At 49.9% G+C, this 23695-nt stretch overlaps 1 protein-coding gene across 6 annotated transcripts; it reads left to right on the top strand.

The window, feature by feature from the left end:
- Nucleotides 1-577: 577 nt before the first annotated feature.
- USP49 (ubiquitin specific peptidase 49) lies at nt 578-23481 on the top strand. 6 transcript variants are annotated; one of them, XR_004360844.1, is made up of 7 exons: nt 578-625; nt 14726-14868; nt 15836-17243; nt 17885-18089; nt 18799-19282; nt 19654-19823; nt 19917-20012. XR_004360844.1 is itself a non-coding variant. In XM_032710413.1 (7 exons), the coding sequence occupies exons 3-7, from the start codon at nt 15864-15866 to the stop codon at nt 22102-22104; spliced, it is 2091 nt and encodes a 696-aa protein (XP_032566304.1). In that variant the 5' UTR covers nt 578-625; nt 14726-14868; nt 15836-15863; the 3' UTR covers nt 22105-23481. The 6 variants fall into 6 exon arrangements, 3 of the variants coding, with proteins under 3 accessions (XP_032566304.1, XP_032566307.1, XP_032566306.1); XM_032710413.1 differs by lacking the exons at nt 18799-19282; nt 19654-19823 and adding exons at nt 20717-20922; nt 21914-23481 and having other exon boundaries at nt 19917-20025; XM_032710416.1 differs by lacking the exons at nt 578-625; nt 18799-19282; nt 19654-19823 and adding exons at nt 1573-1886; nt 20717-20922; nt 21914-23481 and having other exon boundaries at nt 19917-20025.
- The last annotated feature ends 214 nt before the right edge of the window (nt 23482-23695 follow it).

Raw genomic sequence — 23695 nt, 5'->3', positions numbered from 1 at the left:
TTTTTACTTTATTGATGGGCAAAATTACTCTTTTGAGGTCCCCCATCGCCTCAGGGACCCTGTGGGGTTCCCCCCCATCACCTCGGGGTCCCCCATCACCTCAAGCCCACCCCGTCACCTCAGGGACCCCGCGGGGCGCCTCCCGCCACCACGCAACCCCCCGAGGAGCCCCCGCGCTGCCCCTTTAAGAGCCTCTTTGTCTCCGAGACACCTTTATTTACCCTCCCGCGACTCGCCCGAAGTTCGGCCCCGCGGTTCACAAAGCGCGGCGCGTCACGGCCGGGGGGGCGGGACTCGAACCCGCGCCGTCCCCCCCGGCGCCCATTGAGCAGCGCCCCCTGGCGGCCGCGCAGACTGCGTACGGCCCGCCGGCGGCGAGCCCGCTACGCAAAGGGCGCGCGTGCCCTACGCAAACGGCGCGCGGGGCCCCGTAGGGAGCAACGGGCCCTGCGTTGCGCAATTGGCGTAAGCGGCGGGCAGCGGGGGGCGGGAGCCGGCGCTGAGTGACGCGCGCCCCGGCCAATTGCCAGGCGGGGCGGGGCGCGGCGGCCAATGGGCGGGGAGGGGGCGTGGCCGGCGCGGGCGTCTCGCGCTGGGTGACAGCTCGCGCGTGCTGGTGATGGCGGTAAATAAAGGGGACGGGGGGGGGGGGGGGGACACACGGGATGCGACCCCCCCCGAGGGCACGGAGGGGGAGAGCCGTGAGGGGCTGCGGGAGGTGAGGGGGGTGAGAAGGGTGCTGAGGGGTCCTTGCTGCCCCCCTGCTCCTCAAAGCGGCGCCCCCCCCTCTGCCCCCCCCGCGCGGTGCGGTTGTGGGGGGGTTGGAGGCGGACCCCTTTATTACCCCTTCTCTCCCCATCACGGGGGTCGCCGCCTTTGTGTGCGGGCGGGACCCCCTCGCCGGGCTCGGCGGCTCCGCAACTTTCCCTTTGTTGAGGGACAACCCCCCCCCCCCCCGCCATCCCCGGGACCCCCGTCTCCAAACCCCCCATCCTGCCCTGGAATGTCGTCGGGACAACCCCCCCCCCCCAATTCCTCGGGACCCCCCTCCTGACCCCCTTCCACCGCCGGGGCCCCCCTCTCCACAATTCCCCCCCTCTGGCACCGACCCCTTGTTCCACCCCCCCCTTCCCCAGGACCCCCCCGTCCCAAGGACCGACCCCCCCCCTCCAAACCCCTTCCCCTCCCCGGGACCCTGGGGGGTGCTGGGGGTCGTGGCTTTGCTGGGAGGGGGGAGAAACGCGCCTTAAAAATATCCCCCTTAAACCCCCGTGCTGTGTTTGGAGGGGGGGGAGGAGGAGGGCACCAGAATGGGGAAAATCTGTGCGGGTTTGTATTTATTTAAGAGAAAAAAACACGTACAAAAAAACCTAAAAAAAAAACCAAAAAAAGCTGCGGGTTTGTGTCTCGCACAGAGGGAAGGAGCAGAAGTTAATCCGGGGGGGGGGGCCCTGGGTGCACCTCGGGTTTGGGTTTTTTGGTGGGGAGAGAAACTGCTTCAAAATCCCCTTTTAAACCTCAAAAGGGGTCGCAGCAGTGGCAAACACACCCCCCCCCCGCCCGCCACGAGGGCTCCCAGAGCCAAGGGAATAGCGGACAAGGGATAACTGAGCCCCTAAAACAGGAGTCAGTGCTGGAAAAGGTGCTAATTTTAGGAAAGGCGCCCGTTAATCGCGTTACCGGCGGTCGGACGGAGGGAACGAGCCTGATCCGAGCGTCAGGACAGCTCCGGGTCTCCAGCAGGAGAACGCTGAGTGGGGAGAGCATCCCGTTATCCCGAAACGCTGGAGCGGGAGGGTGGGAAGCGTCTTTACTTTGCGGAGTTACTCCTGTACTCTTAGTGAGAGAGAGATGCTGCGAACTCCTGGAGTCGCTGAGCTCGTCTGGTGTGAAGTGATGCAGAATTCGGTCCTTTCACACGCTGCCGCCTCGGGGAAGGTGCTCGTGGGAACCCGGGAAAGAGCTGCTGATTCCTCGTTCCAGGGAAAACTCTGACTTCGGCAGGAGCTTCTCCTGGAGGAGAATCGATTGGCAAGGCAGGAAATAGGGAGCAGATTAAATGGGATGATAAGGAGAGTGAAAATAAGGTTTCAGGGAGGGGGCTGAGAGCTGAGCTGCTGCTGGAGCTGAGGAATGAGGGGGCACGGGAACGAGGAGCAGGTAAATCAGTGGAATGGTGAATTAAAAGCTCCGTGTGGGTGTGAACAGTGTGGATTAGGCTTGGATTAAACAAGTGTCCCTGTGAACTGGCTGGAGCTGCACCGTATCGAATTTTCCCTGAATTTCTGCTGCTCTGCCTTGGGCAGCTGCACCCGGGGGTTGCTGCAGTTTATCCGGTGTCAGAGAGGTTGGACGATGTTTAAAAAGCAATGGGCAACAAAAGCGTTTGGTGTTTTATTTGGTTTCAAAACAGGCTGGGTGCAAATATTTGGAAATGATGTGCCAAGCGTGAGCAGCATTTGATGTCTCTGGGCTTTCAGCACGAGGCTGCAGACCATAAATGTGTGTTTATTCCTCCCCTGATCATTCTCCCTACGAGTATGAGCTGGCTCCAAGTGGAAGGGGTGTTTTGAAGTTGGCAGATTTCCCGCTCTGGAATAATTCTTGGTCTTGTGCAAGTTGGGTTTGTTACAGAGAATTCTGCTGGTTCAGGAGCGGGGCTGGACAATAGTCACATATGCAACAGTTTAGGGGCTGTTAGAGCCGGGAAGCCAAAACTGGGGATTTATTTGGCTGTTGTGTGTCCAAGGATTGTTAGTGAGGAATCTCCTGCTGCAGTTCCTGCGGAGATTCCAGCTGCATGTGGTACAAAGCCCTGGGCTCCACGAGAGGCCTGTGAGGATGAGGAACTGGGGATGAGCCTGCGGAATGAACCGGGGCTGGGGGTCGTCTGGATTGGGATGTATCCACGGAGATCCCTGGGATGTATCCACGGGCTGTTGTGCTGCTGATCCCTGGGATGCTGCCGAGGGACAGAAAAAGGCACCTTTAGGTTCTGTGTCTCCCCTCTGCTCTGGGTTTTTTTTGCTGCAGTGGATTTGTTGCTGGTCCTTGCTGCCTTAAACCCAGCTCTGTCCACATCACACCCTGCAGGTTGTTTTCTGCAGTGCTAAAACACTCACTTGTTAATTATTATTTTTAAGTAGTTCTGTTTTGTCTCAGAACAAGTGACAAGAAGCACTTTCTCAGCAGCAAAGATGGTTTTTTCAGCATAAATTACTGAAAATGCATTTTAAGATCCTGGGGTTTTTTGGCCTTTTTCCCTTTTGTTACCTGTTTTTATACTGAAATGTCTTAGGCCTTTTGCTGAGACTCCTAAATTGAAATATAGTGTTTTCTCAGCCCTTAGAAGACGTTACTGGATTGATTTAGAACAGTTAATAAGTGGAAATACTACAAAATCAGCTTCTGTCCTATAAGGTCCCCATGGATTCTTTCACAGGAGTTTTTTGCTTTGGGGAAGTGTAAGAATGTTTCTGAAGTTGTTGTCAGCTCTGAGGCAAAACAAAACTGAGTTTTGTTTGGTTTCGAATCGTTGTAAATGAACAAAGAGATACTAAGTGAGCTGCTTGTAATCTTTGTGGATAACTGGGAGCAGCAGGTGAGGTGGAAGGGGGGAATGGGGAGCTGGGGTCACCCTGAGCTGCCTGGTGGGACAACAGACCCCAAAGTCCCCCCAGTCCTTTATTTTCTGCAGGAATCCTCTCCAGTGAACCAGAAGTTTCACTTCGTTTGACAACCTTTGTGGGTTTCATGTTGAATATTTCACCGAGGGTTGGTTTTGTTGTTGGGTTTTTCCCCTCTGGGGAGATGTTCCTGTCTCAGCAGCCTGTTGTTGATGGCTCGGTGGGTAAACACTTCACCTTTCCCAAACACTTCACCGCGGGCTGTTGGGTAGAAAAAAGCCCCCCTTCAATGCCAGTGAAAGGAAGACCATCCTCGTTAGTGTGAAACCCTTAACGAGTCACGGCTCTGGAGGGAGCAAATCCAAATTGTTTAACAGAAACCATTTAAAAATCTGATTTACAGGTGAGACTATCCCAGGTTTTTTGTCGATATCTCTGTGTGTGCCAGCCCTAACGCTCTTCACCTTGGTTTTATGAGACTTTAGCTGCAAGATGGCTCATGTGAGGCTGCAGAGTCGTTTGTGGCTCAGGAGCCAGGGAATTACAGCTCTGGCACCCAGGGAAACAAAACAGATTAAAGGGGGAGCGAGGGGACAGGAGGTAAAAACAGGGGTGAGGTTCTGCCCTTTGCCAGTGTCACAGGGAAATAATTTCTGAGTGAACTAAAGCTGATTATTTGTGTGTTTGCAGTAATTTATATCCTGGTGTGCTGAGGAAAATGCAGATTAAAAGGCATTGCTAAAATACTGGGTTTGAAAGGAAAAAAACCTCTTTTTTTGCAACAGTGTTGAGAAGTGTCTGTAGCAGACAGGAGACAGGCAAAATAATGAAGCTGGCTGCGTTTTGCTAAGTGTTGTTAATGAGCTTTTTGCTTACAATGTGGCAGTGAGTGCATATGAACTATTACACCTTCAGTACATGACAAAAATCAGTTGAAATGCCTCAGAAAGTGGCAAATTGTTGGGACAAACCCTGAGATTTTTGAAAGCATGCTCGCTAGGTAGGTTCCTTTAATTAGGTAATTATAAAGTAATTCACTGAGAAGTCTGGCTTTTTAAGAGCTTTGCTGAGAGAGTAGAAAACACCTGAAAACCAGGAGCTTTTCTTGTTCCTCCCCACGGTGCTCACACTTGCTTTCTTGTCTCACTGCTTGGCTCTGTAATTCAGCTGCGTTTTCAAATGGAGACAGAGAACTGAAATCCCGGGATCTGACAGCTCCCAGTTACTCTGAAATGTGTCTTGTGTAACGTGTCAGTCATGACAAATGCACTATTTAAAGAAAAATTCAGACTAAGGAGGTGCCTTCGAGTGTTTTGTAACTCTGCTAACTGGAGTGCAAGAGGGAAAAACACATCCTCGGGCGCAGGAATCCCTGCAGAAGGGTGGAATTGCTAAATAACCTGCTCCAGCTTGGACTTTAAAAAGCAAATAATAGTTTGGGGTGTGGTGTAGATCGGGAAAACTTTCACACTCAACCTCTGAGCAAGTGCACTGAGAAAGAAAACTCCTTCCCCCTCCCTCCCTCCCTCCCCGGGTGCAGCCAGGGCCGGCTTTTCAAAGCCCCAATTTACTGGAGCAGAAGCTTTAGAGCATTTCTGGGCTTTTCAGGCCTTTCAGGCAAACCATGGAAGATCGAGTCAAGAGTTATGGGCCACAGCTGTGGCCCTGCATTGAGGGTTCTGTGGGAGATCAGCTGAGCTGATTAGGGAAGGGTGAGCACGGCTCCCGTCCCCTGTTCCCTGTGAAAGGCAAATCCATGCCCTCCGTGGAGGAGCACTGCCTTGGGACCATATTTTCCCATTCACTTGCAGGGGGCGGTTTAGATTTGATTAAGAAATACTGTCCTCTAATTACATTCTGCCCCCTCTCTCTCAGGCTTTGAAAAGCCCCTGGAGACAATCCCGGGGTTTGAAGTTGGGACACAAGTGGTGTGGAAGGAGGGCCTGGGAGGGGAGGTGATGAAGTGGTAAGTGGATTTTAGCTGGAAATGCTGAAAGAGTGGCCTAAGGAGGGCACTGGTTCCAGGAGCTGGCTCCTGGTTCTGCACTGCTGGGGCTTTGTTCCCTTTTCCCTGGGAGGGATCAGTGTCTCTAAGACCGACTCCATGCCAGTAAGTTCCTGACAAATGTGCTTTCCTGTTCTTCAAACAGCAAAACTCTGTTTTATATTAAATCACAGAATGGTTTGAGTTGGAAGAGACCTTAAAGCCCATCCAGTGCCACCCCCTGCCATGGGCATGGGCACAGTCCCAGGCTGCTCCAAGCCCTGTCCAACCTGGCCTTGGACTTCCAGGGATGGGGCAGCCACAGCTTCTCTGGGCAACACAAACACAAAAAGCATGTTTTAATTTTAAAGACAAACATTCTAGACTTAGAATGGTATTAATTACACTGAAAAAATCCATGTTAACAGTGTGCTGTTCTTAAAAGAAAAAGAAAGTTAAATCAGCTGTTTATTCACTGGAGTTGTGAGAAAGAGCCCTTAGCTTGGATTTAATGATGTTTAATCATTCTTTCAGAAACACAAAGGAGGTACTAAAAGCTGTTCAGCTGAGCTATAAAGAACTAAAAGCTATAACTCAGATTCAAAAGTGATTTAGTTCCAGAGGTAAGTCCATAATCCGACCAGTCATGAGTTAATCTGTCATCAGACTAAGACTAGAAGCAAATCTATTTAACTAAGAATAGTTAATTCACCTGAATCAGAGCAAGGCTGAAGATCCTTCTCACAAGAGTTTATTTTGAGAAAATATAATATTCATGCTAGGGAGTAAAAATAGTGAGTGGCTTTCAAAGGGGAAAAAATGTGCTTTGGAACTTGCACTGCTCTTCTTCTGCACTTTTCAGGATGGTTTGACCTGCTGGTTGGACACAGTGGAAATGAGGCAGCGAATAAGGAAGAAAATACCCTGTTTATCATAAAATTGGGGGGGGTTAGGAGCAGCTTTTTGTGGCATCAAACCCAAATTCACCTCTCCCTCTTTGCTTTCCTTGTCCTGTTGTTCCATCTCAAGGCAAATTGAAGGGATGAACTCTAACCTCTTAGTAGGATAATTTATTAAAATAACAGATGCTCCAGAATCGGGCCTGGGTTGATCTTCAGTTCTTAAGGAAGATTAACAACCTGAGGGGTCACAAATGGGGTTCCCAGTTCCGACCTCGTGCCGTGGGGAGGACAAAGGCACCCCTCAGATCCTGCCTGGAATCCCTAAAAAAAAAGGATTTCAGCCAGAACAGGATTCAAAATATTCAAATTAGGAATAATTCCATCGGGGGGGGGGAAAGGTGCATTTGGGCAAGTGAAATTCTCCCTCATGCAGAAGAAAACAGAGGCACAAACCCTGTGCAAGGCTGGGAAGGTTTGGGACTGAAAACACAAATCTTAGTTTTATTGATGCCACCTCAGGTCCCCGTTTGCACACTGAGGAAGAGGAGGGTTTGCTGGATAAATTTGGTTTTCCCAGCACAAAACAGGCCCATCAGTGGAGCAGGGGAAGAGGATGTGTAAATCCCTCTAATTCTTTGTTGACAAGAAAACAGAGCAGCCCTTGGTCGAGCCCCATGGTCTGAGTGTGGGGGGTCAGAGATTTGCTATTTCCAGAGCTGGGGATGTGGGAATGCTTGTGGATACTATACAGATAAATACCATGGAGCATCCTGGGCTGATGTCTGGGGTTTGTTAGTCAGACAAATGAAATAACAAAGTCCCGGCTGCATTTGGACAAATTGGTCGCTGTGTTTCACTCCATCGACCCATTTATAAATTTATATATAAAACCCATAGAAAATTGACTGCTGTTCTGTCTCACTCGTTTGGGGTTAAAAAAAAAAAACAAACCCAATAAATTGATTGGCAAGTGAAGGAGAAGAAAATGATGGAGAGGTGTGTCAAAACCCTTCGTTATTTTTGTCTTGTTTGTAATCGCCGCTCCTCAAACATATTAGAGGCACCTTCCCTGCTTAAACCACAGCCTGTGGAATATTGCACTTCTATTTAATGCTCTTTGCCTGTTCATTATGGCTGTGAAGATAATAAGGCACAGCCTGCTGGGGTTGTCTGGTGCTTTATTGCTCTGGAGATGGCTCTGACATATTCGTTTGACTGATGGCTCTCGGCGCTGGATCAGCTGCGATTTGGGGTGGGTTTGTTAATGGTCTGTCGGAGATTCTGCCAAGATGGATATGAATTAAAATGTGGGAGGAAGAACAGCAGAGGACTACCCAGAACTTAGCAAGTCTTCACTCTGTGCCGTAATCCCTCTTTGTGTCTGTCACAAAGGGATCCTGGAGGAGGCTGTTATTCCGCTCATTGATCCCTGCGGCAGCGCCAGGACCCCGAAGCGCCGGAGCTGCGAAACTTCACCTCGTCCCTGTGCCACCCGAGGGCTCTGGGTTTGTTTGCTCTGAAATTCCCTGTGTTTTGATACGGAATTAGTCAGGTTTTGGAACGCTGGGGGGGGGAGACGGAACGAGGTGCTCCGGGGTCAAAACGTGACCGGCTCTGCCCTTGCAGTCACAGAGCCACGGAATCCTTTAGGCTGGGAGAGACTGTAAGATCATCAGTCCAAAAATGATCAGCAATCCAACAATTGCTGATGTTATTGTGAAGGCGGGTGGGAATTGACAGGATTTTCCCTGTCAAAAGGCTGAGTGTGCGATTTTTAATATTTTTAATGTATAATCTCTGAACTGTTGCCGTGAACTCAACTCTGAATGTGCTGTTCTCGTGACAATTGGTAGTAAATGTGATGTACTGAACGTGAAAATAATGGTTAAAGAGCGTGGGCAAAAGAAAAAAAAATGCTTTCTGCAATCTGGAAAAATGTGGGGGTTTGTGTGGTTGGCTGTGATTAAAAGGACTGATAAGGCAGGAAAAGTGGGAAGCCAAGAGAAAGGCTCTCAATCCCTGTCCCTGCTTTGTCAGGCCAGGCTGGGATGGACGGGGCTGGTTTGGTTTAACCTGCACCTTGGTAATGGTTCTGGAGCTGCCACCTGAACCTGGGCACAGCCCTGAGCCCTCCCTGTACCTGGAGCAGGAGCAGGGGAAGTGGGAAGGGAAGCAAAGACCCAGGTTTTGGTGTGAGTCCTGACAGTTTTGGGACGGGGAGGGGTGAAAAAGTGAATTTCCCCCTGACTGGGAGGCAGCGCCGCTGGTTTTGTGCCCCTTAAAGCTCCTGCGCTGGCTGAGGTGTTTCAGGAGGAATGTTTGGGGGCAAACAGGTGGAAAACTTCAGGACACTATTACATGTTACTCTCTGTCACAGCTGTGGAAACAATTCTTGGGGAATTCGTGGATTCTGTCAAGTTGGTCGCTTGACTCGTGGAGTGAAATTATAACTTTCCGTCGGGCAGTCGGTGTCTGCTTCCAGCCTGCTCCAATTCTGTTCTTTTTCCTGTTTGAGTCTGATAATTCAAATTGTATGTGTTTGCTGTAATTGCTTCAGGCTTCTCCAGATGGAAAAGCCAGGGAATTGCTGTGTTGATTCCTTCCCTCTTGGGCTGGTTCACGAGGACCGGGGGAAACTCAGGGAATTGTTTTAATGTCCAGAGAGGGCCTCTGTGCACAGGGTGTGCAGATTGTGTTTCTCACCTTAGTGACACTGCAAAAAGCCAACCCAAAAATAAAACCTCGAAGCCTATGGAAAGAGAGGGGAGGAGGGATTTTATGTGTTGTAATAAATGAAGAAGCATTAACTTCTAGAAAGCTGTGAGCTAAGGTGTATATAGCATTTTAATAATGCTTTTTAACATCCAGAGTAGTTAAATAGTAATTCCCACATTTTCAGGGACCTGTAGCGCATGGATCTTGTTTGTTTGTTTGTTTTTCAGTGACTCTGAAGAATGTATAGTCAATATTGCATGGACATTGATTCTTAGAGCTAAAGTCAAGGGGTGAAATTAAAAATACAGGTAGCTGGGGCGTTACCTGAGGTTTTAGTCACTTATTTCCATTTATCTCTTAGATGAGAGAGAGTGTGAGTTTGGCTCGATAAGAATATTCCTGTTTCATCTTTAAAATACTTTAAATTATAAAAACTTCCAAGTTTAGACTGGTGTGGCTGGATTTGAGTGGCAGTGTGAGCACAGAGCAGCCCATTCCCGGGTGAAGGGAGGGATTGCACCTTCCCTCTGCCTTGCCAGGATTGTTTGCAAACCCTGAGCTGCAGCTCCATTTGTAGGGAATGTTGAACTGGCTCCAGTTTAATGGGATCTTCCTTGGGAAGGAATGTGGATAGAAGACACATGTGCAGGGATTTGTTGGCCTGTGGGAAGTTGGAATTACGGCTCTTGGAGGACGCGGCAGTGCCAAGTCTTTTGTTGGAGTCATAAATTTATTCCAACCCAACCAAAGGAGTTTGGTGGCTTTTCTGGCTCCTTGGAGTTCACCAGAAAGCAGAGAGTGTGTGTGTGTGCCTGCAGGGAGGTTGTTCTGGGGAGTGCAGCTAAACCAGTTCACCAGGAACAATAAGTGAGAACAGCAGAAAAAGGCAGGATAAGGTCATTTCATCCATTCCAGGCACTGACTCGCTTTAGGAATGGGAATGTTCCTCTAAGGACAGAGGATGGGGACGTGGTGGTGACGTTTTTTGGTGCAGCAATTCCTTTTTTCTAACAGAATATCAATGATATGAGTTTTTCTGCTTGAAAAAATGTCATTGCCAGAGTCTTTGAGAGGTGAGGAAGAATTCAGGAGGAATTTCCTCATGGAAAGGGCAATCAGGCATTGGAAGGGGCTGCCCAGGGAGGTGGTGGAGTCTTCATCCCTGGAGGTGTCCAGGGAAGGACTGGAGGTGGCCCTCAGTGCTCTGGGCTGGTGGACAAGGTGGGGATGGGGCACAGGGGGGACTCCATGGTCCTGGAGGGATTTTCCAACCTCAGGGATTCTGGGATTCTGTAAATACAGGGCTTTGCTGTGAGTACACCCTTAGAACTGGAACAGGAATGCTTGAGCAGGAGTTTTTTCCCCCCATCTCCAGTGCAGCTCAGATTACATGTTTTCATTAGACATCTGGTTCAATAATTGGTTCCTCCCAAACGGGGAGGGTAAAACAATCACAGGAATAACGGTTTGGAGTCGTTGTGTGCAGTTTTGGAGATCTCTCCTCTCTGCTATTGCCATGTTTGCGTTTTTGGGTGTTTGCAGCAGGGTAGAAAATCCAGAGTTCCACATAAAAATGGGCTATTGGGCAGGGGGGAGTGGAAAGTACTTGGGGGTTTGCATCTAAATTTTTAAACCTATTTCATAGAATCACAGGATGGTTTGAGTTGGAAGGGACCTTAAAGTGCCACCAGTGCCACCCCCTGCCATGGGCAGGGACACCTTCCACTGGCCCAGGTTGCTCCAAACCCTGTCCAGCCTGGCCTTGGACACTTCCAGGGATGGGGCAGCCACAGCTTCTGTGGGAAATCTGTGCCAGGGCCTCCCCACCCTCACAGGGAAGAATTTCTTCCCAGTATCCCATCTAACCTTCCCTCTTTCAGTTTGAACCCATCCCCCTTGTCCTGTCACTACAGTTTGACCAAATGCTGGATATTCATTATGTAGTTTTGATGGAAACCAGGAATACCCAAGGATATTTTTTCTTCTCACTTTAAAACAAAGTGAGAAGTTAAAAAAAAAAAGGCAAATGTGCTTTATTTAATGTGGGACCAGTTCCCACTGGGCTGGTGAAATGCTGCTGTGTTTCACTTCTGCCATTCCCAGGAGAGGGAGGAAGGAATGAATGAAAGAATCATTCAGGCCGAGCTTCCCACCTGTCCTGAAAGATGATTTCCAGGAGTTTGTGCCAGTACTGAACACTCTTGGACAAGAGTGGAATCAACTGTTGGACAAATAAAAGATGCATCATTCCAAGGCCAAACATGCAGCACCTCTCCCGAGCCCTGAACTGTTCTTTTTGCTTCCTGCAGATTGATTTAGAAACAGAAAGTAGCTGGTGTCAACAGATCCCTACAGATGTCTTTAATCAGGTTCCAAATGTGTAACAATGGGACAAAGAAACATAATGAAATCATGTGGTTTATTTTAACACTCTTTTGGGGTCAGGAGCCAAATTGTTTCTGCTGCATTTGGTTCTTGAAGTCGTTAGAGGTTCTTGCCATGAGTTTTTCCAGGGTTATGAGCCATGCAAGGAAAGAAAGTAGGGTTTGACCCAGTGTTTAAGTGATTTGCAATGTGAGAAATACTCAGATTGTCTCTAAAATATTATTGGCTAAACTAATGTCCTTATTTTTCTTTTATTCCCTATTACTTTGTTTCAGTTTTACTCATCTTTAGTGCATTGCAGTGCAGCTCCTCCTGCTGCTGGTGCCTCTTCTCCATGCAGAGCAATCAAGTCATCCCTCCTCCCTCTTTTCCTTCCCCCAGCCCTTATCTGGGAAAGATCTAAGTAGGTGAGAAAGGAGGAGTTTATAGAGATTCTTTAAAATGACATCTACCTTAATGGGAAAAAAAAAAAATGTAAACCCAAGCCTGAAACGTGATGAACTGTAATTGCAGGGAGCAGAGCTCTGTGTGTTTGTTTCCAAGGCTTTTAAAATCCAAGGTGTTAATTCTCCATCATCAAACCCTCGTGTTGCTCATGCTCTGTCACACCAACCACAGCAATTTGTGCTCAGGCCCTGCAGCCTCTGAGGCAGCTCCAGCCCTGTGATCTCAGCCAGGTTTGTTTTCCCCCTTGTTTACAGGTTCTGACTCATGGTTGTGTCCTCCTTTAATCCCAGCCCTGTCATTCCTCCTGGGAGCCTGTTCTTGGAGGAGGTTGTGGCAAAACTGTTTGTGTACCTGTGGAGAAGAGAGGGGGAAACTTCTGTTCTTAGTCATGTGCCAGTGTTTGGTGGCTCATTCTGCTCTCTGGGGTGTGGGGGCTGCAGGGCTGGACCTGCACCCGCTCCAGCTGCCTTTGGATCATAGGAGAGCCAGTTTTAATCCCTTTTTTTTCATGGAAGGGCTCAAAAATACGAGTCAGTAATAGAAACCTTTAATGTGAGGATGAACTCTGAAGTGTGGTGGGTGGAGAAGCCCCTCTCTGAGGAAAAATGTGTCATTCGAGTGGTTTTGGGTTAAATAAACACCATTTCTTTCTAACTTTGAGAGCAGCCCAAGGTACAGGGAATTAGGGCTTGGATTTGCAAGGGAATTATCCATGGATACCTAAAGAGAACCAGGTGGGGAGTATCACATGCAGCATCAAAGATGCTTTTGTGCTGAGAATTACTGACTTAAGGTGTAACAAAGCTGCTCTGTCAACTGACCCACCATGTCCAGGGTCTCTTTCCCTTTCCAAGCAGGAAATCTCCCAGCCCACACAGGAAAAGCAAAAGCAGTTGACAAAAGGCTGGTGATTTATCTCCTGACAGCCTCCTGCATTGTCAAACACGGTTCCCTAATGCTCTGGGTCTGCTGTGGGATTCATTTCCTGGTAGCCTGTTACCCAGCTGGAACTGGTTCCTCTTCCTTGGAAATTGGGGATAAATTCGGTGTTTTTTGAAAACCCTGTGTCCTGAGAGCTTGCAGGGCTGGTGAGCAACTGGCTGTTTGATTATTCCCTAGCAAACTGTGTCTATAAGGCCCATTTTTTGTTCCTCAGAACACGCTGGTGAGACTCAAGGGTTAAATTCCCCACACTGTCGCATATGGCAGTGAGCAGAATCACAGATGTTGATGATACAACATAATTAGTATTCTTTTATGTAAATGAAGGCTGTCAATGTTACCATAGTGTCTATACTCTCTCAAGCTGGAATCTCTGCCACTTGGTCTCACCAAGGCTAGACAGGATTATTCCAACAATTTTTTATCCAGAGCTGAGGAGAGAAATAAAGAAAGGTGGTGGGGGGGAAAGGGTCAGGGAGGAAGGTGGGGAGGGAGGAAGGAAGGTGGGAAGGGATGTTTCCAACTTGGAAGGAGGAGACCAAACCGGTCCTTTGTTTAGCTTAGGATTTCCAGAAGTGCCTTTCCAGGTCCTGGGGTCTGGGAGGGAATGAGCCCAGCCCAAAGGAGGGGTGGGGAGGTTTCTGAGCTGGTTTAATAAACAGCTCCAGTGGTTCTTTAGGCACCGTGGATCCTCCCAGGAGGTGGGGGCTGAAGTGGCCACTTGAGCTTTAATCTGGAGTGGAGGAAAGAACTGAAGAGCTTTGATTTTTTTCCTTGAGAGATTCCATCTTTTACAGCAATATCACTGAAAAAGGCAGTGATTAAAGCAAACTTGCATGATTTAGGACCACTAAAAATCTATTTTCTTAGCCTGGGCCAGGTCTCTGCCCACCCATCCAGGTGAGAGCTCAGTACCTGTCCCAAAGCTTTGGCAGCGTTGTGCTGGGGCCTGTGTTGTGTTAAACTTTGCCCCTTATAAAATGATTTTTTAACCAAATATTCTGTGTGCCAGGTCCCACACTCTCTGTGCCATCTGTAACCACTTTGTGCCTGGGATTGCTGTCCCCTGTCACTACTTTGTGTGTGTTCAGTACCATAGTCGTAGCTGTGGAAGCAACTTAATTCAGTCTCTCCTGGATTATTCCAACAGATCCGTTTTTACAACCTCTTCTACCTTTTGGCAGGTTTTTACCCATTTTTCCTCTCCTCTGTAGTTCTTATTTTGCTGCAGTTCACACTTGACAACTCTCCATTACTTCCTTTTCATTGTTTGAAGAATCACCTAGAAATGAAATGTATTCAGCACAGCTCTTTTTTTTTAATCTTTCCCCCATCTCCTCCCCCCTCGTTCACCGAGTGATTGAAGCCGCCAAAATCCAAGTGATCACAGGAGGGGCACGTTTTTCCTCCCTTTTTTTAAACTCCCATTTTTCCTCTGCCATATGTTGGGTCATCCACTACAAAAGCCTCGCGATGGAGAGGCTCCATGTGATCAGCAGATTTACAGCTCGCCCGAAAATGAAAGCAGAAAATGAAATTCCAGAGTGCCTCTTGCGTGTGACGTGCCTGAACATCTGAGAATTTGGGCTCCTGGGCGTGAGCAGGCTTTGGCTTCCAGATAATTCTGGTGTCTGCAATAAAAGTGTGCTGAGGGGGTTAATGGTGCTCCAAACCAGCCCTGCCTGGGTTTGTTTCCGTGCATCACCAGAATATTCTCTCTCCAGGGCTTTGAAGATGGGCTGCCTTGCAGTGAAGACTTAACTGGTAATTAAATTCTCCAAGAAGCGCCAGGACTCCCTTGGAACATGGGGCTGCTCCGTGCCCGGGATGCTGCGTCGCGGAGGAAAGGATGTGTGACCAGGACTGCGTGAGTGAAGTGTGTGGGGCTGAGCTCCTCCCCTGGGATCAGAGCCCTGCAGGGACTGCCCCCCAGAATGCACAGCACTGGCACACCAGGGTTCAGCTGGGCCTTTTGCAGGGCTGAGTGTCTTTTGCCAAAATGGGGACACTCTTTGCACCTCCTGGGATCCCTGCTCGGGTTTCCCCGCAGTTCCAGTGGTCGCTCAGTAAATCAGCTGCTTTCTCTGTTTGTGTGTCTCTGTTGGACACACACAGATTTTCCTTTAGGTTTCCCCTACACGTTGAATTTTTTTTCCCCGTGCTGATTTTTTTCCAGCGCCGGAATGTTTGGGAGGCTGTGGGAAATCAGGGAATTCGGGGGCAGAATGAAAAAGCCTGAGGACAAACGCTCTGGGTACCACCATTAGCTGATATTTCAGTGGCTTCTGCCTGAAGTCGGTAACCTCAGTCTGGTTGCTGATGACATGCATTCCAATTCCAAATTCCTTTTGAGTGTATCAATTTCAAGGGGGCAGCTAAAGATCAAACGTGTGTGTGTGTGGACTGAATGAATCCTTCTCTCCGTGGATTGGGTCAGACGTGCTGGCAGCTGCCTGGGCCGGCCTTAGGAGACAGATAGAGCTTTATTCTCTAGACCTGGTCCATCCAATATCTTTCACTGGTGCTAAAAACTGCTTTTAAAAAAAACTGTGCACGGCAATAATGTCGTTGGCTGAGGGATTGACAAGACACGACATCGGTGTTTTCATAGGTCTGGTACAGAAGGAGGGCAGTGGGCACGGCCCCAGGGCTGCTCAAGGAGAGTTTGGACAATGCTCTCAGGCACAGGGTGGGATTTGGGGGCATCCTGTGCGGGGCCAGGAGTTGGGCTTTGATCCTTGTGGGTCCCTCCCGCGATGAAGAGAAATCTTACGTGCGTGTCGTGGCTCTAAAATCCTTTTCCTTTCCGTTTTTTTTTTTCCTTGCCTCCCCAGGTCAGAGCGGCGCCGACTCCTGTGAGACATGGATAGATGCAAACATGTCGGGCGGCTACGACTCGCCCAGGACCACTCGATCCTGAACCCCCAGAAGTGGCAGTGCGTGGACTGCCAGACCACGGAGTCGCTCTGGGCCTGCCTCAAGTGCTCGCACGTGGCGTGCGGGCGGTACCTGGAGGAGCACGCGCTGCGCCACTTCCAGGAGACCCGGCACCCGCTGGCCATGGAGGTGCACGACCTGCACGTGTTCTGTTACCTGTGCCAGGACTACGTGCTGAACGACAACCCCGAGGGGGACCTGAAGCTGCTGCGGAGCTCGCTGTCGGCCATCCAGGGCCAGCGGCGGGACCCCCTGGCTCGCAGCGGGAGGACCCTGCGCTCCATGGCGCTGGGCGAGGGCGCGCGCGGCCGCCGCGGGAGCCCCCCGGGGCAGTCCCAGATGCTCACGGCCCTCTGGCACCGGCGCCAGGCCCTGCTGGCGAGGGCGCTGCGGACCTGGTTCCACAAGAGCTCTCGGGGGCAGCTGAAATTGCAGCAGAAGAGGCAAATGGAGGAGCTGGAGAAGAAGAAGGAGGCGGCTCGGCGGCGGCGGCAGGAGATGAAGAGGCAGCTCCTGGAGGAGCTGGCGAACACCCCCCCCAGGAAGAGCGCGAGGCTGTTGTCTCACGTGCACGGGGAGAACTTGATTCCAAGGAAGTTCAGGGAGGTGGCCTCCTCCCCTACCTCAAGGCAGGTGCAGAGCAGCAGGTTCAGACAGTTCTACTCCATCCGGCGCCAGCCCCTCATGACTCCCGGGGTCACGGGGCTGAGGAACCTGGGGAACACGTGTTACATGAACTCCATCCTGCAAGTGCTGAGTCACCTCCAGAAGTTCAGAGAATGTTTTTTGACACTTGATCTCTGTGAAACAGAAGAACTCTTGGCTAAAACTGTGAACGGGAGGGCCAGGATCCCTGGCAAACTGGCAAATGGGTCTGCTGCTAACGAGTCAGGGAAGACTGACAAAGTGGGATCATCTGGCACGCAGAGCTCGCCAGCTGGCTTGAACGGGAGCTCCTCCATAAGCCGGAGCTTAGAACTGATCCAACCCAAGGAGCCGAGCTCAAAGCACATCTCCCTCTGCCACGAACTGCACACCCTCTTCAGAGTGATGTGGTCTGGCAAGTGGGCCCTCGTGTCCCCCTTTGCCATGCTGCACTCCGTGTGGAGCCTGATCCCGGCCTTCCGGGGCTACGATCAGCAGGACGCTCAGGAATTCCTCTGCGAGCTGTTGGATAAAGTCCAGCAGGAGCTGGAGTCGGAAGGAACGAAGCGCAGGATCCTCATCCCCTTCTCGCAGAGGAAGCTCACCAAGCAGGTCCTCAAGGTGGTCAACACCATCTTCCACGGGCAGTTGCTCAGCCAGGTACGGACCTGCTCTGGCACGGGGATCAGTTGGGGTCGTTCACGGATTTGGAGCTCTGTGTGTTGAGGACCCCCAGATATGTGAGGAGTGGCTCAGGAGCAACTCCTGGGGAAGAAATCCCTTGGGTTGCTGTGCAGGTGTCAGCATTTCCATATTTGTCACATGCATTACAAATTCACTTGGCTTCTGTCACTTCAGGGTGAAATCTGCACAAGTACAGAAGTCCTGACCCCTTAGATTGAAGTTTTGAGTGTGATTTTAAAGTGTTTTTTCCTTTGTTTTGTCCCTTTTTGGTGTTGTTTCCATGCCTAGGAAGAATATGATGAGGGTCACAAGCTCTGTGACAGTTTTTTTGCCAGCATATGAAAGTCATCTTGAAACACCGAATGTGCCAGCTGTGAGTTGGTGTGTTTCACCTGTAAAGGTGTTTATCTGAGGAAGGAAGTAAATCCCAGAAAGGTGAAGAGAGAAAGAAATTTTAAATGATTTGCTTTCAGACTGGACATGAGAAGTGTTTCTCTTGACTCACAGGTCTTTGTGGAACTGCTCTGCCTTTGGGGCACAAAGCTGCCCCGTGGCTGTGACACTCAGTGCCAGTGTGCAGGTACAGAGCAGTGTTTGTGTGTTTGTCCCATCCCCAGGTCACCTGCATCACGTGCAACTACAAATCCAACACTGTGGAGCCCTTCTGGGACCTTTCCTTGGAGTTCCCCGAGCGCTACCACTCCCTGGAGAAGGGCATTGTGCCCGTGCAGCAGGCAGAGTGCCTGCTCACCGAGATGCTGGCCAAGTTCACCGAGACCGAGGCGCTGGAGGGGAGGATCTACGCCTGCGACCAGTGCAACAGTGAGTGGGCTCTGAGGCACCAGCTCTGTGTCTGAGGGGGGTTTTGTGTGCCTGGAAACGTGTCTGGGTGGGAAAACTCTGTCCTTCTGGTTTGGTTCCTGCTGGTTTGGTTCCTGCCATTGGTAGATGCTGCTCCTTTGGGCTCCGGTTGGGACCTGACATCGTTTGTGCACCTGATGTGTCATTTTTTCTCTCATCTCTGCCATTCAGCAGCACAATTCACTACAGGTTTGATACAAGCCTGTTCAGAACTGCCCTCACTTGTGTTAGAGGGGACTTCCAAGAATTTTTTGGGAGAGAGGGGGTTGGATTTAGAGGCAAAAGAAGGGCTTTATCCCCTGTGCTTTACTCATCTCTGCGTGGCAGGAAAGCTCTAACACATCCTCTCTATGCTGCTTGTTCTTGATTGAATCCTTGACCCAGAAATCAGAGTTCTCAAGGTTTGTAGCTGTGCTAGGTGAGAGTTTCATCCCTGTGTGGGCATTTGTTGGGAAGCACTGACCTGGCATTATCCAGGGAGGCTCAGGTAATGTGTTATTACCTGTGAGGTGATGCACAGATTTTGCTGTGCTCAGCTAGTAGATGACTTTGCTTTCCTGCAGCAGCTCTGAGTGAAAGGTCATTATATCCCTGAAAATCACTTTAGCCTGTGTATTACCATTCAGCTCAGCTACTCTGATAAGCTGGATTTGGATTCTTTTTCATGCAGGTATTTATGGCAAACGTTCATTCCCTTGGGAGGAAAATGCCAGCGATTTGACTTGCATTGCAACTAAGCAGCTGGAGTAGCAAATACTTGCAGAGATCTGTTCTCTATCAACTGGCAAATCTGTTACCAAACATCTTCTCAGAGTGTTAGGAAATAATCCTTGACTGGATGTTCTTGGAAAAAAGCCAAATATGATTTGAATGGATTCTGATTCACAAATAACGTTCGCAAATTGTCAATGCGGATGAGTTCAGCTTCATCTTAACTCAGTTTGCTTTGATTCTTTGTGAAAGCTGAATTTTAATGGTTACTTCAGAATTAAATGGCTCGGGAAGCATTAACCAGCTGGAAAGAGCCAGGGAAAGGCACCAGCCCGAGTCCAGGTGCCAGGAATGATCTGGGCAGTGCGTGTCAGACGTGCCGGAGGAGGAGGCACCCATCTGCTCTGAGCTGGTGCACTGAGGTGCAGAAATCTAATTAACAGGTACATTTCCTATTGGAAGCTCTGACAGCCACCTGTCTTCCTCCTGGGACAGTCATATGTTCAGTGTCCTGCAAAGAGCAAGCCCTGGAAAGAGGAACCGTTCTCCCTGTTCTCCAGCTTTGGTTCAGGGGCTGTTTGCTGTTGGTGGAACTTTGATGGAAGCATTTTCTGACTTGTATTGATACTCTTGAGCTAGTGCAGGCTGCTACGAGCCTTATTCTAGTGCTGTAAGGAGCTCAAAGTAGCAGACAGAATAAAATATCAGGTACTGCTATTTGTGTGCTGGAGTTGCCCTGTGGGAACTGGAACTGCTGCAGCCCCAGATGTCTTTGGCCTTGGCTCTGTCTTAATATTCCTGCTGTATTTCTCAGGGCAAAACATCAGCACGAGCAGCTTGAAGGTGACAACTGATTGTGTGATTATGAGCATCACAAAAGGGGGAGTTTTGGTCCTAGAGAAGTTCCTGTGAAGGAATTCATGAGTATTTACTTGTGTGTCCCTCCCGAGCACACCTGAGCTCGACTGCTGCTGGAATAAAGAGGTCATCACGTGCTGGTTTTCTCTTCTGGGAATTAATCAAATCCTAACAATCTTTCCCTTGATTTTTTGGTGTGGTTTTTTTTTTTTTTGTCAGGCAAACGGCGAAAGTCTTCTCCCAAACCTCTTGTTCTGAGTGAAGCTAAAAAGCAGTTGCTGATCTACAGACTACCTCAGGTCCTCCGGCTGCACCTTAAACGCTTCAGGTGAGGGGACGTGCTGTGGGGTCAGCAGAGACACTGCCCTCTGCTTTTTGGGAGGAACTGTGGGCCCATAACTTCTCCCACTTCTTGCTGAGTGCAGGTGGATCACCTCTTACCCATCAGACATGTGAAACCCCCCTCACCTTGCAACCAGGGGCAGTTTTGTGGCGTGCAGATTTGTTTCTGGCATCTTTTCTGCCGCGCACCCCGTGTAATGTTTTGTAAATATTAGTCCTGATTTCCTTGATTTGTCTTCGAGGGCCTTTGCTGGGTTTGCAGACAGCTTTGGGAGGATGGCTGGGAGATGATCAGTGGATGAGCTGAGAGATTTGTTAAAGGTGGAAGGTTGCGAGAGTTAAATGCCAATATTGTGTATTTGCCTGTTGAATAAATGGCAGACAAAGCTCAAAATATTATGAAAAGCTTCTAAAATGGTTAGGCCAGGTGTGTGGGGGGGTTATTGACAGAGCTGAGGATTTTAAAGGCTGTTTGTCTGTTGTGATCTCAGCAGTATCCCCACTAATCCCATCAGTGACAGAGGGAGCTGTGTGTGAAAGGTGGCTGTAGGAGATTTTCAGGTGAAACCAAGGGAAACAGTTAGTGATGCTTCACTGGGGGGTCGTGGAGCAGTGTCTGCCTGTGCACCCCCCCAGCCCCGAGCAGACCCCGAGTCTCTGATCCCTTGTGTTTGCAGGTGGTCTGAGCGCAATCACCGCGAGAAGATCGGGGTCCATGTCCTCTTTGACCAGGTATTAAACATGGAACCTTACTGCTGCAGGGACTCCCTCTCCTCTCTTGGCAAGGAGACCCTTGTGTATGACCTCTCGGCTGTGGTGATGCATCACGGGAAGGGGTTTGGCTCAGGACACTACACAGCATATTGCTACAACACAGAGGGAGGTGCGTGTGCCTGGGGACAGGGGACCCCACCCCACAAACTCCCCTTTTATCCCACAGACGTGGCCTGGCGTGAAGCTCTGTGCTTTCAGAGCTCCTCGGGCCCGAGCTCAGCAGTTTGTTTGCCCCCGGGTGTGTTTCTGGTGACGGGTTTGGGTTGTGACTCCTCGTGGCACAGGGTTTGGGTTGTGACTCCTCGTGGCACAGGGTTTGGGGTGTGACCCCTCGTGGCACAGGGTTTGGGTTGTGACTCCTCGTGGCACAGGGTTTGGGTTGTGACTCCTCGTGGCACAGGGTTTGGGGTGTGACCCCTCGTGGCACAGGGTTTGGGGTGTGACCCCTCGTGGCACAGGGTTTGGGGTGTGACCCCTCGTGGCACAGGGTTTGGGGTGTGACCCCTCGTGGCACAGGGTTTGGGGTGTGACTCCTGGTCACACAAAGCCCCCGCTGCGGCTCCGCGGCCCTCGGGGATCCTTTTCCTGCCCACTGGGAGCACCATGAATGCTCCATTTTCTCAGGCAGAGTCACTCCGTGGAGCTGCTCCAGCTGGGTGTCTTTGCTCAGTATCCTTGGGACGAGGAGATAAAACAGAAAGTGTTTTGAGCCTGGACAGGAACTATTCATGAATAACATCCGCAGGGGGTGGTGAGGCTCCAGCAGCTGAATTAGCATCGACTCTGCCTGCTGGCTGGAGGAAGGGGGACAAATTGGCCATCTCCAGGGGATTCTTGTCTGCCTAATTGAGCTTTTGGGATGTTATATATCACTGATGAAATTAATATTTGGTATTTGTAAAGCACAAAAAAAAAAAAAAGAAGAAAAAAAAAAGGCTCAGAATGTTTTCCAGATTAGAAACACCAAAGCATCTGTAGAGGAACGGACAGAGATGCCTTTTTTCCTGCATTGTGGATGTTTCCTATGAACAGTTTCAAAATGCATTCAGGAGGAATCCTGCCTCCCTTCCTAATGCCCTCTTTCTCCCTTTGCTCCCCAGGGTTTTGGGTCCACTGCAATGACTCCAAGCTGAATGTATGTAGTGTGGAGGAGGTGTGCAAGACCCAGGCCTACATTCTCTTTTACACTCAAAGAACGGTGCAGGACGAAGCAGGAATCTCAGAAAAACAACTCCAAGCTCAGGTGCCACCCAAAAACAGTGACAAGGACAGAAGACTGACATTCCCATGACGGGGAGCCTGTCACTCCATCAGCACTCTCAGCTCTTTCTGGAACCGTTGGTGTTCACATCTTCCCTCTCCGTGGGGAAGAACGCTGGCTGCAGGAGTGGGATCAGAGCAGGATCTTTGCCACCCCGGGTCTGGGAAAGCCCATGGAGCTGGGGAGTTCTGACACGTCAGGTCGTTGTCAGAACCTTGGTTTTAAAGAGTCTCGTTGCTGAATTAGGCTCACAGAAAGGAAATTAGGAAGTTTGATGCTGAATTTCATCTCATCTCAGAGGAGCTGCGTGAGGTCTGTGACAAGTGAGCACAGCCAGGAAAGAGGAGCATCCAGCTGCTTCAGAGCCCTTCAGTCCCCACCAATCCTGGGCAAACTCCACCAGGAGCAGGTACAGTCCCCCCCCCTCCAGTGGCCATTCCCACTGCCAGGGGAATCACAGGCACCAGGCACTGCCTGCAAGGAATTGGCTGCCCTGAGAGCTGTTCTTGCTGGAGAAATGTGTAAGTTCTTCTTCATTCTTCCCCCAGGGCTCAGCTGCCCCTGTGACACCAATTTCTCTGCCATCAGCTGGGGGCAGAGCCCTGGCTGAAGCTTTGCCAGCAGCTCTGTGTGTCAGTGCCACTGGGGCTGTGTCTCACTCCATGGTTTATTCTCTGGGCTGAACTCAACTGGCAGCTAAATTCACTCAGAATGTGATTTTAATACAGTTCTTCTTTGGAGAAAGTGTGTTCAAACACGAAAAAACCCCCTGTAATAAACCAGGAATGTACCTGTGTGCCAGATCTGGCAGCAAAAACAAAACCTGTGCTCCAGGTTTCTGCTGGAGGGGCATCACTGTCCCCAGGATTGTAAGGATTAGAAAGTCTGTGGCTTGCACAGCTGTGGCAGCAGAAGTTGGTGATGTGGAGGCATCTCACAGTGGCAAACTCACTCTTTATTACAAATGTGGCTTGTTTTCCTCAGGGGAGCAGTGATGGGAATGCCACAGTGTGGGGGACAGAGCTGGATTCTGTCACTGCCTCTGGAGGGGGAACAGTCATTAGTCGTGGTTGTCACACGAGCCCAGAGCAGGGGAAGGTGGCCCTGGATCCAGGCAGTGCCCAGAATTCCCCCTGTGAGGTCTTTGTTCCTGCTGGGCCATCAAGGGAAGGAATGTAGTTAAATCTCAAATTCCACGTCGAGTTGGAAAGGCTGCAAAAATGTCTGTATCTGAAATCATCCTGATTTTAGAATCCTGTGAGAAACACAGAGCCTTAGTGGACTATTTGTCCACTGCACTTCTCAGCCTACAGTTGCACCTCAGGTGTGTTTTTGTAATTTGGGGTTTGGCTGCTCATGTTTCATGTTTTAAACCTGAATATGGAACTGCAAAAAAAAAAAAAAAAACCCAACACATGATGTCTTTCAATCTTGGTTATTTTTTTAATTGTTAAAAGGTGAAATAATCTAAAATACGAGGTTCTTCAGAAAAATGGTTCCATTTTCAGGTGGAGAAGTTCTCAAAGTGTGTTTCTCCTCCTCTCCTTTCATCCTTGGCAGTGTTTGCCCCTCAGACACACACGTTGTCGTGGGAGGGGGTGAAAAGGGAACCCTCCCAAAT

This window comes from Chiroxiphia lanceolata, chromosome 25 (assembly GCF_009829145.1).
Source record: "Chiroxiphia lanceolata isolate bChiLan1 chromosome 25, bChiLan1.pri, whole genome shotgun sequence".
NCBI lineage: Eukaryota > Metazoa > Chordata > Aves > Passeriformes > Pipridae > Chiroxiphia > Chiroxiphia lanceolata.
This window is presented reverse-complemented; position numbering and strand designations above follow the sequence as displayed.